Raw genomic sequence first — 22,500 nt, 5'->3', positions numbered from 1 at the left:
TGAATATGGAAAGGAGAGAGAGACAGAGAGGAACAGAGGGAGACAGAGAGAGAGAGAGAGAGAGAGAGAGAGAGAGAGAGACAAAGAGAGAGAGTTGGGGAGAAAGACAGACAAGGACAGAGAGGGAAAGAAAGAGAAAGAGAGAACGATATTAGGGGGATTCTGACAGGACACATTAGAGGTTGCTTAAATGCACTCAGGGAGGCTTGCATGACCAGAGGTATATAGCACCTTAACCACAAAACCACCCGCAGCAACAAATCACACACAACTACTTATGGCTTCACAATTAAGGAAGCTTTCTATCAGTTTTGAGGCACGCAGTCCATCCTCTTTGCAAACGTGGCCCCCTCATTTGATGCTCACTGGGTAATTATTCATAAAGGCCTTTCCAGAGAGCGGCACTTAGGATTCCACTCTGCCCATAAATCAGGGCTTTCCTGGACATCAACATCTTTTTGAGTACATTTTATCTGACACAGCTAAAAGCTGGGCTTTTTTTAGTGCACCGGTGGCAGACAAACAGAGGCCATGATTCTCCTCTTCCTCTCCGACAGCGTCGGCAGACATGCCAAGACGTGATCGATGCCTTACAATGTCTTGACCAGGTTGCTCAGGGAGAGAATACATCTCTATGAGGAGCGCCATGTCTGAAGTGGACAAGGACACCAGCTGTGTTGGCTGGAGTGTGGGGTCCACCACGGGACATGAGCCCATTTGTTACAGACATACCCTCTTCAATTAACTCAGGTTATGGTTATGGTTATAGTATTTATGGTTATAGTATTTATAGCAGACGCTTCCAAAGCGGCATACACATAACAAAAATACAAAGTTAAATTTAACAGTAAACAATTTAAAAAGTTGGTAAGACTACATTGAGGAGAAGAGCAATAATAAACAACAATGTCAATTCAATCAATAGCCTAATGAAAATAAATAAATACTATAATATACAAACCGCATAACACATAAGAAACGCTTAATAAACTAACTGCATGTTGAACAGATATGCCTTTAGACCCCTCTTGAAAGACCCAAAACTATCACAGGAACAGAGAGCACTGGGCAACTCAAGCGTTTATGGCTGGTCGACACAACAGATGCTCATCAGAAGACCGCAGTAGGCGGTTGGGGATATAAATCTTGATCATTGAATTAAGATAGCAGGGAGCAGATCCTATAGGCCAAAGTGAGATATTTACTGTAAATTTAATTCTGGTCACTATAGGGAGCCAATGGAGAGTAACTAAGAGAGGAGTTACATGTGTCCTCTTTGCTGCAGGTGGAACACATTTAGGTTACCTGCAACCACGGCTGAAGGCAAAAGTTACATCAGACTTCAATGTGTGAGGAAATACCCCAGCATTCATTTGTGATCCGCCTACATATAAGTAATAGGACTTTTTAAGAAAAATAAATTAACTTCATAAAATGCATCTGAGACTATTTGGAACTCCCAAGTGAGCTGAAAAGGTTTATATCTTAAATGTCTATGTCTGTGAAACATCACATCTCAAATCCCTTCTTTCCTATTTCCCTTATTTGACCACACAACCCCGTTCACCTCAAATAAACAGTGACCTATTCACACTGAGAGTAGCGTACAGTAGAGCATGAATGGGCAGCTCTTATCTATTTGTAGCCTGTGGTCCATATGTTCAGGTTACCATCTCTGGCTGTCTGAACATGCCCAGTGTTGGGCTGTAGCACAGCAGGCTTGGCAGCCTTCCCTTTGGCCTGCTGCGTGGACTATCTTTAGTCTTTCACACTAGGGAGGGCTGGAGTTATCACGAGAGAGGTCGACACAAACCTGCAGTTGCATCGCGTGTGCAGAGGTGTCGGAGGCTCTTATCGCCAATCCTCTCAGCAGGCCGTATCATGACAGCTCCCGTTATGCCAAGGTTGCCCTCTCATTGCCAGCTCTGTATCTGTGGCACTCTTATAAATGCTATTCCATCTACGGGCACACACCTTCCATGTCGCACCGAGAGAATGGCCATATTGTTAAAAATAATCAGAGGGGTTTATATTTTCCCCCGATGTTGCACACGCACATTACACTCCACTAAAAGGGACGGACGACACACATCTCCTCCCATAAATGTGCTTGGCTCTGGAGCCAACCTCCACAGACCACAACATCTGTTAGAGAGGGAGGCGCAATTGCTGGGCCCTTAATTGAATGAAGAGCCAATGTCATCAGATAAAAAAAAAAAAAACGAGAGAGAGAGAGAGAGAGAGAGACAGACGCAATGAGAAGCAGAACAAATAAATGCTCTCTCCAGGCGAATAAAGGCATATTTTGAAGAGCGTTATAAATCACAGGGAGCTCTGTGTGTGCCGGGGCTCTTGACAGCACTGCGTTGGCCCGTGCTGAATCATCAGGCAGCGCAGTGCCGCCGAGCCCAGACACCATTTCACATCTCCTTAGCCAATGAGGGCCAGAGCCAGACAAACAGGCGCACGTTAACCCTTCAGACAGCCTATCAGCAGCCAGGGAAATGGGGCCACTTGTCATCTGCTGTAGCAAATGACAAGAGAGAGGGGTAATTGGTTTGATTGCAGAATGCATGTGCGTGTGTGTGTGTGTGTGTGTGTGTGTGTGTGTGTGTGTGTGTGTGTGTGTTTGCGGTTGTGTGTATATTTCTGAGAAGGAAACGGAGAGGGAAGGTCACTGGCTCATCTGCCAGGTGAAAACACAAAGGTGGAAAATCTGATTCTGACATAACTTTATCCATATGCAAGCAGACACACACACACACACTCTCTCCCTCCCTCTTTCACAGACACACACACACACACACACACACACACACACACACATACACACACACACAGACACAGACACACACACACACACACACACACACACACACATACACACACACACACACACACACACATGGAAACCAACAGACACGGATTGATCTCCAAAAAGAAATTAAGATATAAATGCACTCAATTTCACACTGAACAACTGCAGTAAATTTCTGTACAAAGTCCTGTCATTACTTCACATCCTGAATACAACAACGTCATCAGATTCAGTAATTGCTAAGAGTTCCCAAGTGGCAAAAATAAACAACCGCAGTCTATACCCTGGGTGGCGGATACATCAGTCTGCACCCAAAAGCCCTACAGCCATTCACCACCCAGATGAAGATCTCCAGACCACCACTGTGCTTATCGGCCTTATCGGAGTCCCATTGATTGGCTCTGCTCTCTAAGATGAGTGGTTTTAGGCTGACCCTGTGAGGTTTAGATAGTGAAACCAGGCCCACACTTAGCCCATCTGCTGAAATCGGATTTTACATGCGGACAGGGGCCAGAGAAAGTAAGAGAGTCATTTGATCAGAATGTCTACTAAATTACACTAGTGTTTTGTTGTTCATTTCCTCCCCCCACCCCCCAACAGTGCACTTGAACTCTCCCTGACTGGTGTGTGTTTGTGGCGGATTTAGCAGCGACAAAGTTGAGGAGGCGTCGGCGAGCAGTTTTCAAAAGAGAGCAGTTAGTTCAGCGGAGCACTTAAAGTGCCTGCTCAGCAGAGCTGAGGAGGGAGGACGCAGCAGAAAATAGCCCCATGTTTTCTGCCTGATGTGGACGTGCTTAGTGAACCCGTCAGTTCTCCTTACCCTGCTGTGGCGCTCGCGCAGCGGCCCGTCGCTGGCGTCCAGGAGCGCCGTTGGGCTGAAGGGGTGCGAGATGTTGGCGCCGTGCCCACAGGAGCCCAGGGTCAGGTTGAGGTGCTCCCCACGGTAGATACGGTAGGAGGGGGAGGAGGAGGAGGGATGGGGGTCTCCTGATGGCTCCAGTACAAAGGTTTTATCTTCAAGTGTAATCAGTCCCCTGAGACAAACACAACAATAAGAGCTAACATCTGTGCTGCTTGCTGCTGTGTCTTTAAAATGACAAAAGAGGGCAGGTAGCTTCACCATCTGTGCTGAGTATGTGTGTGTGTGTGTGTGTGTGTGGATAGGTGTGTGGGTGGGTTTGTGGTACTCCAGAATGAGGATATTAAATCATCTATGCAGAGAAAAACTGCATGACAATTTTAGTGCTTCAGTAGCACCAATGTCAACAAGCTAAAAATAACACTACATTACAATACACAGATTTTATACTTAACCTGGAAGTAGACTTTCAACATATAGATTTCATCTATGCATATCCTACAATTGTATGCATTCAATCTATACACAATACATTCTGTACCCATTGCCATTGAGTCTTAAAAAGGCTTCATGCAGACTGACTCAAACCAAAAGTCACCAGCTAAATCCAGACAGTGTTTAGTTCTCCTGAAACATTCATATCCTCATCCAATTCCTAGTCCGTGGGACATCAATAAGTGGATATTTTGCTAAATAAGTAATATCCGTTTGGTTATTATCAGTGCTTGTGGGGGTGTGGGAGCTTTCTTCTCTGCGTATGTTCTCACACTTAGAGGCTGGAAGTGGTGATTTAAAGTGACATCTTCATGCCTTGAGACAGAGCTGAACCGTAGGGTTTTTAGCAACCTTCTCAACCACATCAACTTCCTTGAAAACCCCACAAGTTCGGCGTCTGCCAACCCAAATCAGCCGCAATTTGTCTTGGCCAATGCAGCGTGCAACACAGCTCTCATCAAAATGAACCGTCCACGTTTGTCAGTCTGAAGAATCTGCAGGCAGGTCGCAAAGTCTTCAAAATGTAAAAAAATACAGAAAATACAAAAAAAAGAAAAACACAACAATGGCTTTCTCTGGGAATAAGAACCCTTTTACAATAAGCAGCATGTGGCTCTGCTGATGGTGAGGACATTTGCTGGATTCATAGTAAAGACATTCTTGCTGTTGTCCAGCAATATATATCAGGGTAATTATTTCTTCCTGACATGTGCAAATGGTTATTTTTCCAACACTTGATATCATTATAGAGCTAAGGGGGGAATTCCAACCAAGCACATACACACACACACACACACACACACACATACATACAAATGATAATTCGATATTGTGTTCTCTGCCTCTATGATAATGTGGTAGACAGTTTGTCAGCGGGTGCACCACATCACTGTGGCGAGAGTCACGCCACGTCAAAACTCATTAGTGCTCCTGCGTCCGAGGCGCTCCATGACGCTCTGGAGTCATGTGACATACGCTGTGCATCCCTTCATCTTGCCTCTCTGTTCCTGCTAGTGATTAGGGGACAGGCTGATCCCCAAACGAGAGGAGACCTCAGCACTGGGACGAGGGGGATGTTTTTGGGAGACGGTGTGCACTGATGACGTCCAAGCATGACTAGTTTCAATCAGAGCACAGCCTCTCAACCACAAGCTCAATCTGTAGCATTGCCAAGGGGAGTGCAACACAAAGAGCAACCACAGAGCATAATACATGACATAGAAATTCCACTTCAAGGTGCAGAGCCCTCATGCAGCAGCACTAATAGGGGCACATGCATGGCAAAGGAGATCACTGAGGCATGTGAGTCCACCGTGGTGTGAGTAACGCGCTGATGTTCGTGCCAGGACCAGCTCTGACCCCGTGGAGGTGCGCTTACTCACCTGAGCCCCATGCAGGTGCTGAGGCCAACGTCCGACCAAGCATGACCCTCAACGTCTCCATGGTAGTAGCAGTTCACCTGGGCACAGAGGACACATTGGTGTGAAGTGGGACATGAAATGAAAGGAGAGCAAATTACTGTAATTACCGCTCAGAGCTGGTGCTAATCAGCTGCAAAATGTAGCAGAACCACCGGTCTACGGAAACACTTAAACAATATAACGTCGTGCTTGACGGCTCCCATAGAGCGTGTGTCCCACAGTGAGCTGTGCTGGAATGCGGGGGATGTGAGCAGTGGGCCTGCCTAGGACAAAGGCATCCTGTCTGGGGCTGAGCGCAGAGGATGGAACTGTCTGGACCGAAAACTCGGGCTGTTTTGGTAAGGCTGGCAAGGACAGCTGCCACCACCATAAACAATCAAAGCAAATAAAAACGCACCACATTACTTCCGAATCTCCCACTCACACTCTCTCTGTCTGTCTGGTTGTCACTCTCTCTGTCTGACCCTCTCCACCTCTCTCTTTATGTCTCTCTCCCTTTTTCCATCTGTCTGTCTCTCCCTCCGTTCTCTCGGTGGACATGTGAATGGAAAAGCATTTTTGGGGCTGCTATTTTCAGAAGCGGTTCACCTCTCTCCTTTCCCATGTTTTCTTTGACATGTTCAGTGCAGTGTTGTCTTTGGATTCCCACCAAGAAGGACCCAGCCAGCCTAAGAGTTAGTGATTAAAATGTTCCTATTACTTCTCTGCAGAGATAGCAGAGAGTCACATGTCACTGTTCACATACGAGGACCGGTTCCAAGTTTAACTGTAAGTTACTATCCAGAACATACTGTAGGTCCCTCGGAAACTGTTGTGGGAAAATGGGACCGTCACAATAAAATACACACATAAATAGACATGTCAGTGGAGGGTTCGCGTGATGTATTGAATTCTACATTTTGTTGGCAGATGAGTTAAATAGTATCACAAATACAAATGTTATCACTGTGTGAATAAATTCAGAGCTATATCTTCTGAAGTGTAATGTCGCTTGAAATTAATGGGAATTAACTTCAGAGTGTAGCTCTAACCTAAACTGTAAAAGCCACTCTGAGATATGGCCCTGAGCCATGGACATACTGTTCAGTACCAGAACCTGTCTGTGGTGGATCATTTGCTAATGGGCTGAGATGAAAAAAAAGGCATTTAACATTTTAAACAGTGGAGCTTTCAAATGAAATACAGCCTGCTGTAGTCCAGAGGAGAGTGCTGTCTGGAGCGCAGAGGCCTGATGCCATGAACATATACATATTTGATGAGATGATGATTGTTCTGTGTGTGGGGATATGAATAGCTTGGCCGTTCCAAGGCTGTGAGTGGGATTTTCTGTCAGGGTCAGGCTTTCAGACCTTTCCAAGAATCTTTCTTCAAACCTCCTCAGAATTGGTGACCCACTCAGCTGTGAGGGCTGGCACTGCCTAATGTCTGCCAAGATGTCAACGTGTATACAGCCTCTGATGATGATGGACTTAGTGAATTAACGTATAGCGGAGCGTGCGAGACAGAGATTTCATCACACCATTGGGTATCTAATATATGTGCAGCGGGGATAAGAGGTGGTGATGCTTTTGTGGAGCAGAAAGTCCCAGTTTTAAAAGGCTTCCACCCAGAGACATGTAAAACAGAACAAAGGGGAAAAAAAGAGAGTGAGAGAGAGAGAGAGTGAGAGAGAGAGAGAGAGAGCAGAGGAAATGAGAATTCACCAGCGACTCACTCCCATGTTGCTCCGGTGCTGACACACGCCTGAACCTGCTTGGAAGCCCACGCTGGCCAATATGTCAGGCCTCCTCCCTGCTGACAAGCCCAATAAATCCCCCAAGTATCAGTACCCCCTAATGAAGCCTCAGCCAGACACTCCCTCTGCAGGCTGCATCCTGTCAGGGAGGCCCGGGCCTAAGGGCTTGCACACCACATCAGCCCTACAGCTCTCAATGGCTTTTTCAGATTGTCCCATGCCGACACACAGGCACAGACACAGTCTGTTTGAACTACTGAAGTGGATGGTGGACAAGAAGCTAATGCTAATTCGTCATAGGGCTCTAAAGGAGCCAAGGGAGTCAGCATGGTGAGAGATGGTGAATTTGGATGGATCACATCCCGGTGCAACCCCTTGGAGACCTGCGCTGATGTGAATGTTAGAGATTTGAAACAGGCCAGGGCACTAGCTGGGCCCTGCATGGCCCAAGCCCTTTGCATGCTTGCTGCTAGAGTGGGAGATCTCAGAGGAGCAATCACAGCGCCTTAAGCTTGGCCAAGCCCAAGACAACTCCTTCATTGTGTCTGCGCACAGGAATGGCTGGAATGAGCCGCGTCTGCCAGCAGGCCCAGAGATGTCCCAGGTCCTCTGTTGACTTCACCTCTCAGCGCCGTTTCACAACAGCTGCATAGGAAATATTTAGGTTGAATGTCTCTCACTTGGACCAAGAATGTGTAGGCGCACAGTTGTTGGAAACTGTACAACTTAATTTCTTGCAGTAACTCCCCTGATGGCTCAGCTGGTAGAAGTGAGGTAGGGGGACTCCAGTCTGCATTGCAGCTCTGTTCAACTGCTCACAGTCTCTATTAAATCCCTTTGTATGGAATTCACATTGATGGCTTCTCTTAGCAACTTTTCCCCCAAGGTCAATGATTTTGCAGTTGGTCTCTAGTCCCATCCCTAATTGGCACTCCAGAAACTTGGCATACTGCCTGGATTCAATCATACACAAACTACATTTTCATGTGCTAAAATGTCAGAGAGTTTGGCACGGGCTCGTCCGCTGCCTGTCAGGGAGAATAAGAGTGGAGCCACATGACGAATGAGAGAATGGCTTGGACAGTGTTCGTCCGCACAAGGTCAGGGCACTGACTCCCTCACAGTGCAGTTGCCGGGATGCACAAAGGGGATGGCCAAAAAGATCCACATGTTGCTTGTCAAAAAGCTCCCCCACTTGGAGCTTAGTTGTGAAACCTCCGCTCAGAGCTTTTATTGACCTTGACCAGACCTGGCAGGAGCCACTCTCCCGTCCTCTCCCTCCTCTGCACTGTCCAACCCAGGCCACTAACTCCGAACATGGGGTACGCTACACTAGGAGGTACCCCAACTGTACCTCTTCCTTATACCCCGTAACTCATTTTGTTTCCATGTATTTCATGCACAATGTACAATCACAAATTATAGGCAGGAAGGCAGAGATGACAGATGCCATTACTGTCTGGTCACAATGGGCTCTGCCCATAACCGCAGCCATAACTTTTGTACTAGGAAATATGAAGCCATTTATATCCAGCACAAACACTTGTGTAAATCAATGGTTATGACATTAAATGTTTATCCATGCTGAGGGAGTCATAAATGCTATACGGTTGATGAGTAATTAGCTAAGAGCTCTCAGTGCCCTAATATATCTTTCAATGTAATATTCAGGCTGGTCTAACCGGAGCCTGACCGATGTTTGCTCGTCAGCTGTTAGAAAAGAATTATGCTAATTCCCCAGGTCTCAGCTCCTGTTGGGTGACGCCCCGAGTGTGTGGTTTGCTGGATGGACGTCCATGGGCACAGGGAGGGAGAGGAAAAGGCAACGGTCTATTTTGACTGGTGCTTCTGTTTTCACGTACAGTCATGGCCTGATATATTTAAGAAGTTGAGCTTTTCCTGGCAATGGCAATGTTTGTGTAATGTCTCCATGTCCAAACTGGCAGCACAACACTAAAGATTGTGAAAAGGACACACCAGAGTTTCCCAACCAACGGTCTCTGGACAACAGACTTGGAGTCTTCTGTGGATGTAACAAAGGGTAGGCTACTAATTCATGTTTTAATAAATTGCAAGTAGAACTGATTATAAACTGACTCACAGCACAGTGAAAGGTCAGAACGCTTTCCCTCACTTAACACTCAGTCGAGTCATAACTGTACATTCCCAAAACACTACCCAACTTCTACTGCAACAAATCATGTTGTTCAGTTTCCATTAACACTTGTCTAAGTCTCTATGAACAATCTCTATGTGCAGAAAGACTAGTCATAAGAATTGTTCTTGTTCATGTAAGGATACTTGATTTATATATACCATAAAGGTCCTATAACACTTATACCATAAAAGTCCTATAACACTTTTCATGATCTGACTGTAGGTGTGTGCTCCTGGACAGCCCCTCTGGTCCCACTGAGTGTGCGAAGGCCTGTAGCTGTGACTTACTGTGAGGACGCCTGTAGCCGTGACTTACTGTAAGGACTGTAGCCGTGACTTACTGTAAGGACGCCTGTAGCCGTGACTTACTGTGAGGACGCCTGTAGCCGTGACTTACTGTGAGGTTGGAAGAGCCAGCGGCCACGCTGCCGTCCTCCAGGTAGTGTGTCTCGGTGTAGTGACTGGCGAACAGACCCCTGCAGAGATAAGCACACGCACAGAGGACACTCACTCAAGAGCATGAAGAGACACAAGCCAAGGGGGGAAAAGGCACTGACACTTTCAATAGACTTTCCCTCGTAATCACCACAACCCTGCTTCCCCAGTGATGAATTAACAGCCAGGCATCGATTTAAGCATTAATCAGCCCCACCCTGAGCGGGCCTGCACTAAATGGGTGTTTACAGCTGAGGTGGACCCTCGAAAGGTTAGAGTCAGGGTGAAAAGCGCTGCCTTTTTTCCCGCAATACCACGAGGTCTGCGAGTGGCGAGAGGAAGCACTCTGTCAGCGTAATGGGCCCACAATCAGCCAGCAGGCACTCTACTTAATACCCGTTCCTTTTGTGCTTTACTGGCATACTGCGACTTCAAAGGAGATAGCAAGAAAATGATAGTCTGCAAGTACGTGTGAGTGAATCCTGGCGAGTGGAGATTGGTGGACCTAAATTCCGAGCGTAGGACAAGAGGCAAGTCGTGTGTATGTGTGTGTGTGTGTGTGTGTGTGTGTGTGTGTGTACTTGACTAGAGGGGCATACAGCTATGGTGCTATTTGGCTGTCCTTCACTTGGAGAAGGTTATCATTATAGTGCTGGAGGAGGGGTGGGCTGCTCAGCTTGGGGCCACAGGGTGACAGTGGGGGAGTATCCTGTAATGGCATGAGCTCACACACACACAATAGGGTCCCCGATGAGATAATTATTACAGCATGTCTGTATGAATGTGTATGCATGTGTATGCATGTGTGTGTGTGTGTGAGTATGTGTGTGTGTGTGTGTGTGTGTGTGTGTGTGTGTGTGTGTGTGTGTGTGTGTGTGTGTGTGTGGGTGGGTGTGTGTGTGTGTGTGGGTGTAAGTGTGAGTTTATATGGACGCACAGGACTGCGGGGCACCAGCAGATGGCCGCTCAGTGATAATCCACACCAGCGGAGGCTCCACAGCAGTGGCGCGCTGGGCTGCCTGACCGGCCGAGCGACCCCGGCGGGCCGAGGAGAGAGGTGTGGAGTCACGGGGGCGCCCGGTTCACATTCACAATCTGTCAGTGTGACATGCAATGGGCCTTAACAAGCCATAAAGCACAACAGGGCTGGAACCCATCTGGCTGCATCAAAGCCAGGCACGCAGAGAGAGAGAGAGAGAGAGAGAGAGAGAGAGAGAGAGAGAGAGAGAGAGAGAGAGAGAGAGAGAAAGCAGCTAAGGATACACCAAAACACCCTCACTGCCCCCCACCACCCCCACCAGACTAGCGAATGCTCTCATTAGGACCTGAAGCCTAACCGCTGAGGGCTGATCCAGGATGGCTTAGTCCCAGGCTTGTAAACACAGCCTCCGCCCTGACAGAACATCAGGAGTCTCCAGAAACATCCAACAAGCATCCACTAATTATCCAGCTTCAATGATCGACACTGGTGGATTTGGCAAATGTCAGATCCCACGGGGCACAGACTTAAGACCTGAGATTTCAATCACATGTTCATATTTTCTTTGGGCTGGGCTGGGCTGAGCAAATCACTCACACCCTTGGGGGGGTTTAGCTTATCAGTGTGCTGATATAAGAAAGACTGCCTGGAGAGTTATACAAACACGCACGCAAGCACACGCACACGCACATGAACACACACACACAAAGACATATGATACACACACACACACACACACAATGACATATCATACACACACACACACACACACAAAGACATATCACACACACACACACACACACACACACACACACACACACACACACACACACACACACACACACACACATATACACAAAGTTAAATCAAACACACACACACAAACACACACACACACACACACACATATACACAAAGACAAATCAAACACACACACATAAACACACACACACACAAAGACGCATCACAAACAAATGCAAATACATATCTCACACAAATGCACACAATGCATGCAGGGTCTGAGATCCAAACATCACATAATCACAGGATGAGTGAGTGGCGGCCCAGCATGCTACACCACCAGCTGCTCTCATCTCATCTCGTCTCGTCTCATCCCAATCTCATCTTGTCTCGTCTCGTCTGCTCCTCGCGGCTCCGTGTGGCTGCGGCTCTGTTTGTATCAATCAGCAGGACATTAATGAGGCACGGGAGGTCAGCTGTTCACACTTAATATGCATTAGCCAGAGGCCCGGCGCAGGTCAGCGCCTCCTCCACGACCGAGAGCCATCACGCACCTCGCCTGCCAGCACAAACACCCAGAGTCAACACAGTAGCAAGCACTCAGCATTACTCTCCTGGACGACAGGAAAATAGGACACTATACGGACACTTGTGTCCACATCTTAACACTAGAGCCTTGAACAGAGTGAAATCCTTTTACTTTTAACAAAGACATGAAAGGTGCTTTTTGTCCCATCATATCTAACAGAAGCATGCTATCTGCCTCCTATTTCAGACAGCATTTCACAAACAATCAGGCTAGACAGAAGTGTCACAGAGAAGAGAAGAGAAGAGAAGAGAAGAGAAGAGAAGAGAAGAGAAGAGAAGAGAAGAGAAGAGAAGAGAAGAGAAGAGAAGAGAAGAGAAGAGAAGAGAGGTGGTGTAATCCCTGACAAAAGGCAAGCTCCACTCTAGGTGTAACATCCTGCTGCATACGATAACAAAGAGAACCTTTGACTGCAGTAATCCCATCTTGATCGAATGAACTCCACTTTTTTACCTTTTAGCTCTGCCAAAACAACTGGCCTGATTTTGATTTTTGATTTCGCAAGCGTTTCGAGATACGACATTCACAGGGTGCCTGCACAAAAAATGCAGTTCTGCTTTTCCCAAATTCAATGAATTCTTTCTTGGCCCATGTTACACCTTTCCACCCAATTTCATGAAAATGGAGCCAGTAGGTTTTGCAGAGCTCAGCTAACAAACCACCCAACCAACAAAGAAACAAACACTGCTGAAAACCTAACCTCTTTGGCAGCAGATCTTCAATGAGCTTGGTGGATGCATGTACTCTACTGAGCATCGGTTTAGCTTTCTCTATTCCTATAGAATCTATAGTATTACATTACATTACATTTGGCTGTATTAGTACAGAATAGATGATCTACAGTAATTTAGTCTTCCCTTTTAATCTTTTATTTTTCAGTGTTCTTTTAACTGTTTGTATACAAACTTCTCTGTTCTTTGATCTGCCCATTTGTAAAGGACATTGCATTTCCAATGTGTATGAATTGTGCTACATAAATACACGTGCCTTGCTTTGCTGAAATACAATACTGCAGATGAATAGGACCATGGGCATTTGTTATTATCTTCCTAATCTGTTTTGGAAATCAATTCCAAACGAAGCCTAAGATGTCAATCTTACATACACGTTGTATTTGATGCCCCCCCCCCTCACACACACACATGCATTTAAATCAGATGGATTCATTTGCAGAGCTGGTGCTCAAGTGTGACTGAAGCCATCACTACAGTGAGCTTGAACACAACAGTTTGATGGTGTGTGAGGCCCAGTGAGGGCTTTATCAATTCAAGTGTGGAGATCAATGGAAAGCTGCAGTCTGATCAATCTATACACACACACACACTCTCTCTCTCTCTCTCTCTCTCTCTCTCTCTCACACACACACACACACACACACACACACACACACACACACACACACACACACACACACACGCACGCACACACACACAAACACAAACACAAACACAGCTTGATAGTAGCAAAAAAGCAGCAGTTTCCACATCAAACATTTAATATGAGAGAACTAAGAAACCAGTCACAGCTAGCTGTTTCACACACAAACAGCAAGGCTCCACTGATTCTTTAATGGAATGATTCTGTGCTGATGCTGGCTTGTATATTTCATACAGATATGAGATGATCCATCACTGGTACATAACTATTGTATCCCGAGACTACATCTTGCTCAGGCATGACATTTCCGCTTTGAACAAGAGACTTTAATTAGCAGTGGAGACAACAGATGCCTAGTGTGTTCTAATTGGGCTTCCCTCACTCGCTGCAGCAGTGAGAGCATTAAGGCACATGTAGCCAAAAGACCAACCTCCAAAAAAGTGAGGTGGCTGTGGTGGTAGGCTGGGGAGAGGGCGGAGGACTTCAAACCACAGCTTTACTTTTGATGTAGTCTAGAAGGAATCAGCAGGACTTCCGCAGCATTCGGCAGCTCAAGGCCAGAGTCACTTGTCAGTGCTCCACAATGCCTTATTTATCATACTCTTCATGTAAGCAAAAAATAGAGAGATCCACAGCATCCCCACCAAAAGTGGAAAATGTAGTCTGAAACTGTGGAAGGAGGGGAGAATAATGGCAGACACTGCACCCCTTCCATTAGCTGTTGTGTCAGAGGAGGCCAAGGCGAGAGGAAAGTCTTTATCACAGATAAAGGCATGCCAAGTCAATCTGCAGATGTTTTATTGGCCTTTTTAATGTCGGATAAAACTAAAGTCTGCCCTCCCAAGGAGTTTTGCAAAGTCACAAGAAATCCACTCTCCAAACCGTGAGAGAGTCTTGTGAGCGTGCCCTGCAGAGGCTCCAACAGAGAGAATGCCAGGGTCTGTCTGAGAGTGAGCTCGACACAAACACCTCAGCTGAACCAGACTCAACTACATATTGCTTCCCTGCACCACACTGACACAAATGTCTCCATTACAGACGCTTTAATACCAGTTTAATCAATAACCATTTATCCTCGCAACTCTCAAGCCCTGACGTCTCATTAAACACAGACAACAACCTAATCAGGGAATTCTGCCTGGTTAAACATGATAAATGAGTTCGGGCCTCCATATTCCCTGAAGAGAAGGCTTGAAGTTAGAGGTTTTAAATGACAAAGCACTGAAAAAATAGTATACTGTATACTACTGTATATGCTAGCATATATATATAATATATATATAATAAGGATGGAAGGAATATGTTAGAGTACAGGTTGTAATTTTCAACCATTGACATGAAAAACCTCTTCTGACAGATAAGGGCAAGAACCGCTTCTACAACAGAACGGAACAGTATGGTATTAGAAATCAATCTGAGTCTAAGAATAGCTTTTTAGCGTATACTTGAGTCTTGAGAGCTTGAGGGTTCTGGGCTGTAACACTCAACAACCTGCCTTTCAGTGAAGGTCAACTCCACATAAAGTGTGTCAAACACACAGACAATACAAGCCAAGGAAGAGAGTTAAAAACAACAATAAAAGGAGAAACACGCTGGCTCAGCCAGCTCTGATTTTATTTACATACGCATCCTGCATCCAAAAGTGAGTTAACAAGCCCCTTTGAGGCGCCCTGGCTCAAGGACGGCTGCTCACTTGAGAATCGGAGCAGAACCCCAAAAAAGATGGAGGGAAGACAAAAGAAGGGAGGAATATGGAGGGGTGTGAGTGTGTGGTGTGGTGGTGAGTCAGAGGGGGCAGGGGTGGGAGTGGGAGTGGGGGCGGCTCAAATGATTTTTGGAGGAAGTCTGGCAGGGTGACAGTAGAGTCAGCTGTGCGGAGGCTGAGCCCGTCTCTTAGAGGACAGACTGAAGGCTTCTCATGTTAGTCCTGCCGAGGGAAATCAGGTCACGTCTACTTTTGGTCTTTTTTCCGTTAGTTCTCATTGCTTTTTCTCGCTAAGCAAAACAATTTGCCAGCCCTTGATGTCCGTGTGGTAATCCTCTGAGTATCTTCATGGCTAATTGGGAGAGGGGGCAGTTAAAACAGAACAACCATTAGTGACCACGGTGTGCAATTACTGCTGCAAAAGGCACCTAGAGATTGATATTACTTGGCAGAGACGGGCCGATGAAAATCAATGAAGAGCCATCTTGGTGTGATCCAGCAGTGATGGATGACACCCTCTATCCCACATGATATCAATTACCAAGGCAAAGCCATGCATCCCAACAAAACAATCACTTGCTAATTGGGATTAGGGACGATACGCAATCGTAATGTCTAATGAAGTGTGGTGATAGGACAGAGACACAGTGGACAGGGAGGGGCAGGACTGTGGAGATGTTCCAGACGCTGGAGGACAGTCCTATGCCCAGGCAGGTCAGTAGCACCTTAAAGCCCCAGTGGTTCAAGCAGCCACTTGACACACACAGCTTATACATCAACGCCTCTATAAATACATCCTTAGGCATGTGCACACGAAAGCCAAGAGAGGTCCACTTTACATGGCCAGTCCTGAGCACTCTGTAGTTATGAACTAGGGCATTGCGTGATAGAGGGACAACAATGCTCACTAATACTTTCATCAAATTTAAGCAAGCAGATAATTAGGCAGTCCTACTATAGAATACACTATCCCACTTCCTGTATATTAAAACTGGCCTTGGACACATTAGATTCTTAAATGTGATAAATTCTTCAGACATCTTCTTTGAATAACAATGTATTCTGTAACTCTGTATGAGATTAAAAGAGGTGACCTTGTACAAAACTGAGAGAATTCTTTCTTTCAGAATCTTCAAGAACCATTCAGGTGAAAAGCTCAGTTTACCTCACATACTGTGTCATGTCCAAATGAGCTAACTTCATAACCCACCTTCTCCTTTTTCACATCTCAACTCTGTAACAATATCTCTTTTCCTCTAAAGAAGCCATAAAATGGCTTGAGTTGGAAGGATTACTGATCACAACAAATCTTGGTCTCCTGGTCTCGTCTGTCAGCACCATTGAGTAACTATTCAAATACAACTCCATGTACATACTGTAGGTTCCCATGGATACCAGCTATTGTTGGTGCCTCTGCAGACAATAAGTCTAAATGCATGTCACAACATACATGTATGTAAGACAATGCTAATTTGAGGAGATACTAAGCAAAAGTAAAAGCAAATTTAAACTTTATCCATCTGGAAATGTGAACTTGTGAACCTCATCTGAATCTGATAACCATGCTACACAAAACCTTATTAGAGTTTAAATTAACACAGACATTACTCAGCCTGTGTATTTTTTTAAAATATAAACCTGAACGGAATATTCACCCTTGGCATACTGAACTAAAAAGCACTTTTCCTCACCGTTGAACCAAAAGGAGCAGTCTAAAGTCTGGAAGCCTTAGTCTACAAGCTTGCAAGTACTTGGACTTGGTTGGACATGAGAGCTGGTAGATTGGCCTTAAGTCAACACAGTAACATGGAAATATAAAGTAAGGACCCGCTGTGACAGGATGTCATGGAAAGTGAGGCCTGTGTGCCAGGTTGAGCGTTTAAGCCCACAAGAGTTACACCCTTGGACCAGCGACAGAAGTCCCAGCAAGGCTTTTGGCATTTAAGGACTCTGATCTAGAGCCACCACCACCTCTCCGCTTTACTCCATCTGTCCAGCAAACTGTATAGCAGAACCAGACATACAGCCCATTAGCCATGAACTATGAGGTCTATGTTTACTCAATTGTAGCCCTGAGTTGCTATTCCTTTGCCCCCCTACAGTTTCTCTGAAGTACTCTTGTCTCCTATACACAAATGAAGTTTGCAGAGGTCGAACTGAAGAGTATCCTGTATGCACTGTATGCCCTATACAGTATGCCATTAGATTTGTGACTAACTTCACAGTGGGACATCTTATTTTGATTACTATGTCATACCCTGTGCAGATGTTGTAGCAACTGTAAATTGTGCGCTGGAATGCTTAGTAAATTTGGTAGCTGACTGGATGCTGCAGTGTTTTAATGATGAACATGACTGCTTCCAATGTAGCATCTGAACTTTCTGCACCCTCTGCACTTTAGAGGTGCTATAATCTATTAAATCACACTTTTGACAGATACTGCTAGTCTTTTATGCAGCACACAGGGCTTTTCTTTTCACAAATTGCTTACTGGTCTGATGTGCCTGCAAAACATAATCTTAGCTGACAACTTTAAGGCACACTGAGTAATTTCTTACCACACATTAAAGACGCTGTAAGCAGTGTTAGCACCCACCCCCATGCCAACTAACTGATAGGAAGCGATGCCCATCTCCTTAGAGCTTTATTAACTTTAATACAAGTGGAAGATGATGAAACTTAAGTCGCTGATTACCGAGCTCAGGAATATCCCAGAGATCATTTTGCTTCATCAGAGCCTCCGCTGTCAAGATACCTATCAGAATGTGGTATCAGTAAGCTTCTGTATCCTCAAAGATATCACTCACAATTGTTGCAAAGAAGGAAAGCAATCATTTCAGGTTAACAGAGATTAATCTAAAAGTAGCACACACAGTTAGTTACACAGCTTTATCTAGCTATATTTGAACAGCTCTGAAGGGATGACACATGTCTGATGAGACATCGGATTATTAGCCTGGCTGAGACATAACAACACAATTCTTCATGTCTGTAACTCAAAGGGAGACGATGGATGAGTCCATATCCCTGCAGGAGATGTTTGCCCCAGGCACTGACACGCTCGCCCTCCTCTCTGTCTCTTCCTCCCTTAAATGAGTCAGCCGAGCAGAGCACAACACACGCTCAGAGTGACTTGCCTTAAGGAGCCAGTTGACAGATCCAAAAGCCCTCGCTGCTCTCAGGTGGGGCTAATGGCAAGCATACGGCTGAGGAGGGCTCACGCTGACAAGAGCCAAACTGCCATCATCTAACAGCACATGATGTAGCCCTGTCTGAGAGGATATGACAGAGATGGCTGATTAGCTGATTCATGTGGCAGCTTTCATAATGATGACAGGATTTCTCTCTCTCCTCTCTCTCTCTCTTTTTCTCACTCTCACTCCGCCATGATGCATCTTTTTAATAGGGACATTAACTGGTTAGCACCATAATGACTCCATGACTTCATCCAGGCGGATTATTGACGAACACCGAGTCGGCGAGTTTCACTGTCACTGTTCCATTTCCAGCCATCTGCAAGTACATACAACGGGCTTTGATGGGCTTTATTTACCCTGGAATGTTTTGTTTTTCCCAACGAGGCTCCACACATGTCGCTCGCCGTCGCCCATGACCTCATTCCCACAACACCCCAATGTCTGCACCATGTGTTGTGAAAAAAAAACACGGCGACACAACAGACCAGCATCTCTCAGAGAGAGACCAGTCAAAGGCACCACGCAGGTCAACGTAGGGGTAAACATTCTGGATATCGACCAACACGGGACATTGACGTTTTAAAGAATTGCTGATGATATCACCTTCCATCCCTGGGCTTATGGAAAGTATTACCAATCATATGTTACAAATCAAAGGCAGTTTCTATCACACTCAGACTCTGAGATCTCTGGATAATTTCAACATAAATTGTTCAATCAACAGCGGTTTCAAGCTCAAATGCACAGATGCTAACACTTAAAAACAAACTTCATGGAGATTGACTAAGTTGTACAAGTCGACGCAATTAATTACCACATATGGAGTTAGAATAATAAAAGGCTGAAAAAAATCCTTATAGTGCTTCCAACTGAGGCTATTTGTTGTATGGGCCAATGAAGGCGTTTGCAGGGATCTGGGTCCAGCAGCCTGCGTCCTCCCAGAGAACATCCTCAGCCCCACATGTTCGCTCAGCTTTACAGCAGAGGAACTGCCCAGTGCTGCTCTCCCTGCCCACTGAGCTTGTTCTGATGTGAACTCTCTCTCTCTCTCTCTCTCTCTCCATCTCTCTCTCTTCCTCTGAAAGTCCCATTTGGAAAGCCCTATTTGGACTGTTTAAGCTCTCTGCTTTGTCCCACATCTGTCTTAAAACTACAAGGATGACAAAGGAAAATTTATCTTGTTCCTTCAACAACACAATTAGTAATACTGCTTTTTACTGACACAGGATATGACTTACTGAGGTCTTCATTTGAATTAAAGCTACATTACTTCATCAATTTCAACTCTGGGTGTGGAAACGGCTTAAGAGCTGTTCCCAGACTGTGAGGGGCTTGTGATAAAGTGTGTTATATTTATGGATGAAAAGGCTTGGAGTTATTCTTCTGTGTGTTATGCTGGGTCAGTCCTTCTTTGTGGCTGGAAACAGAGCCGATATCATATTTATGGGCTAAACTGGACACAGTCTAGACTGGGGAGCAGTGGAAAACCTGACTTTTTGTGTCATGAGACACCTGAACTGAACAATGGATTGCGTCTGAGTGTACTTGCATTCTTTTGCTGCTCTCTCTCTCTCACTCTTTCTCTCTCTCTCTCTCACTCTCTTGCTCTCTGGTGCGCTTTACTTTTTAAGTCATTATTTTCCGGCCAGTTTTTAATTTGAGTTGGAGGAGTGAATTGGTGCAGAAAAATGGGTAATTCTGGGGAAAGGGTCATGCTAGTGCTAGGCTTTGAGGTTTTTCCCATTAATGCAGATTTCTTCCAATTCATTGGCCCTGAGCCGCACACTAGCACATCTGTATTCATAGCGGTCTTGCACTGGAACTAATGAGTGACTTGGGAACTTCAAACAATCAACTCCATTATTCTTTTTAACGCAATAAATGCATGCATAAAAAAGCACCCTTGCAATTAATGGAACCTGTTTGGCAATGTGGCCTCCCTTACTTGTCCCCCGCCCCTTCAGAGCGCTGACAATCAGACGATTAAGAGCTGAATACAAATTTTCCCCACGGTTGCTCGGTTGATCATTGCTTTGGTCTTTCCACTCCTCACTTAGTCTGACTCTGCATCTGCAGGAGAGGAATGTCTGCTCTAATCCTCCAGTGCCCAGGAACAGTTCCTCTGAAATGAAAACCCAAATCACATCAGTGGGCAAGCTTTGAGCTTTGACCCCATATCCCATTTGCCCTGTTGATGACTGACAGGTGCAAAGCACTGAGGCGGATGTATACAGAGCGTGTGAAGGGTATTCGCTGACAAGGGGGAGGTCATGAGGGAACAGCAGGACAGCAGCATGGGGGGAGGGGGGTTAAATAGGAAGGAGAGTCTGCAAGCTGTGAGACAAACTGATGAAAGCAACCATCTTTAGATCAATTTGATCTTTCCGTCCTCTAACTCTGAGATCGGATATGCAGTCACACTGCTGTTCCTCTGGACCTCTTAGTCTGGGATTGCGTGAGCTCTGGCAGCCTGAATCAGAATACTGAAACACTCTCTTTTTAATCTCATGGGGAAGAAATGATGAAATATCACTGATACTGATGAACAGAGCCTGGACTAACTTCACACTCTGATTAGAACGGTAAAGTCGTGTCCTATCAGGTTGGTTTCTGCTCAAATTGTCCAACTCTGTCTCAAGTCTTCTCTTGACTCTTCAACACTCGTGTGGTGCTTCCACGTGAGGCGTCTTTGTGTCAATGTCATTTGAAGCTTTATGCAAATCCAATTTCATTTTGCAGAGTTTAATTATTGCTATCCCATCACTACAGTCCCCATTGCCTGCAATCCCTATCCAACAGCAAACGCCTCTGTCTCCCCCTCGGGTGAGCCCAGTTAGCACTGCTTCACCATCTGACTCCTGGCCCCTTTCAATTCCTCCTCGACCTCACCCTGATCTCCCCCTCCTCGGTTAAGACCTAGAGGACAGTGGCGCTCCCGCTCGGCGCTGTCGTTCTCCAGGCAGACGGCGTCGGGTCCCCGCGTCTCCCCCCCCCCGGCCCTCCACAGCCTCTCCATCACGTCCTGGCAGCTCGTGTTGTTGTTGGCCGGCGGGAGCCCGTGACGCATCCCTCCGCCTGCTGCCTTCGCCGCTGGAGGGATTAGGTGAGAGTGAGGAGTGATAGAGGGAAGGGAGAGAGAGAACAGAGAGAGAGAGAGAGAGGGAGAGATGGAAGGAGAGAGGGAGAGAGAGCAAGGGAAGGAGGCCGGGAGGGGGCCTCTGCCGTGACCTCCTCCTTGTGGGAATGGGGAACCATGACGATGGATTAGAGAGCTCCACACTCCCAAAGTCAGACTGAGGTAGCTACAGCTGCACCCACACTCCCACGTCTCAAACCACCCCCACCCCGACACCCAGCCTTCCTCTTACAGTCACGCCACTCTTCTCCCCCTACATCCTATAATAGTTTGTCTTTCAGTGGCGCGTACGCAGCCGCCATCCCCCCTGAGGTTGTCTATTCCCAGGCACTGGAAGCTCCGGCGGCCAGACCCTCTTTTTGCAATCTGACCCGGCCCACACTGCACCGCGCTGCGTCGAGCTGCCCTGTCTCAATGCATGTGACGCAGGCCAAAGAGTCTGCTTTCTGCATGAGAGGGAGAGTCTACCTCTGCGCTCCTACCTGCTCTGCATCATTTCACCTCATCATGCTCTGTCCATCCGTCTGGACGCGACCGCAGCGTGATGGAGAAAAGCATGCAGGGGAGGGAGAGGGGGGCACATCCAGAGCCTGAAGTGTTCCCCATCACCTAAGTGTCCCACAGTGCTTTGCAGCTGTCTCGTAGCACTGATTTACTGCCTTCATTCAACTTTCTGAAATTAGCAAACAAAAGGAAAATAACTTAGCATACATGAGTCTAATCACTGAGGCGGGAATTCCACTTCCCCCAGCCGAGAGAAACTATCTTAAGGGAAGTCGGGGAAACCGAATTTTGCTGTGTTGGTAAACTGGCACGGAAGTTCTCTTTCCCTTCTTTTCTCTCTCCCTCTCTCTCCCAC

General features: G+C 46.3%; 1 protein-coding gene across 1 annotated transcript in view; it reads right to left on the bottom strand.

Annotated features, from left to right (window-relative positions):
- adam12a (ADAM metallopeptidase domain 12a) overlaps positions 1–22,500 on the bottom strand; it is a 77,066-nt gene that overhangs the window by 31,596 nt on the left and 22,970 nt on the right. The window contains exons 4-6 of the mRNA XM_076298677.1: positions 9,883–9,961; positions 5,555–5,631; positions 3,639–3,852 (exon numbers count right to left, since the gene is read on the bottom strand). Of these exons, the coding sequence (XP_076154792.1) occupies positions 3,639–3,852; positions 5,555–5,631; positions 9,883–9,961 (370 nt within the window). The remainder of the gene's footprint in view (positions 1–3,638; positions 3,853–5,554; positions 5,632–9,882; positions 9,962–22,500) is intronic.

The sequence above is a fragment of the Alosa pseudoharengus genome, unplaced genomic scaffold, assembly GCF_046254945.1.
Source record: "Alosa pseudoharengus isolate Yale_2024_CS ecotype anadromous, Long Island Sound unplaced genomic scaffold, YU_APseudo_1.1 YU_APseudo_1.1_scf_21, whole genome shotgun sequence".
In the NCBI taxonomy this organism is placed as follows: Eukaryota; Metazoa; Chordata; class Actinopteri; order Clupeiformes; family Clupeidae; genus Alosa; species Alosa pseudoharengus.
Note: the sequence above shows the minus strand (reverse complement) of the source record. Positions and strands in the feature narration are given on the sequence as shown.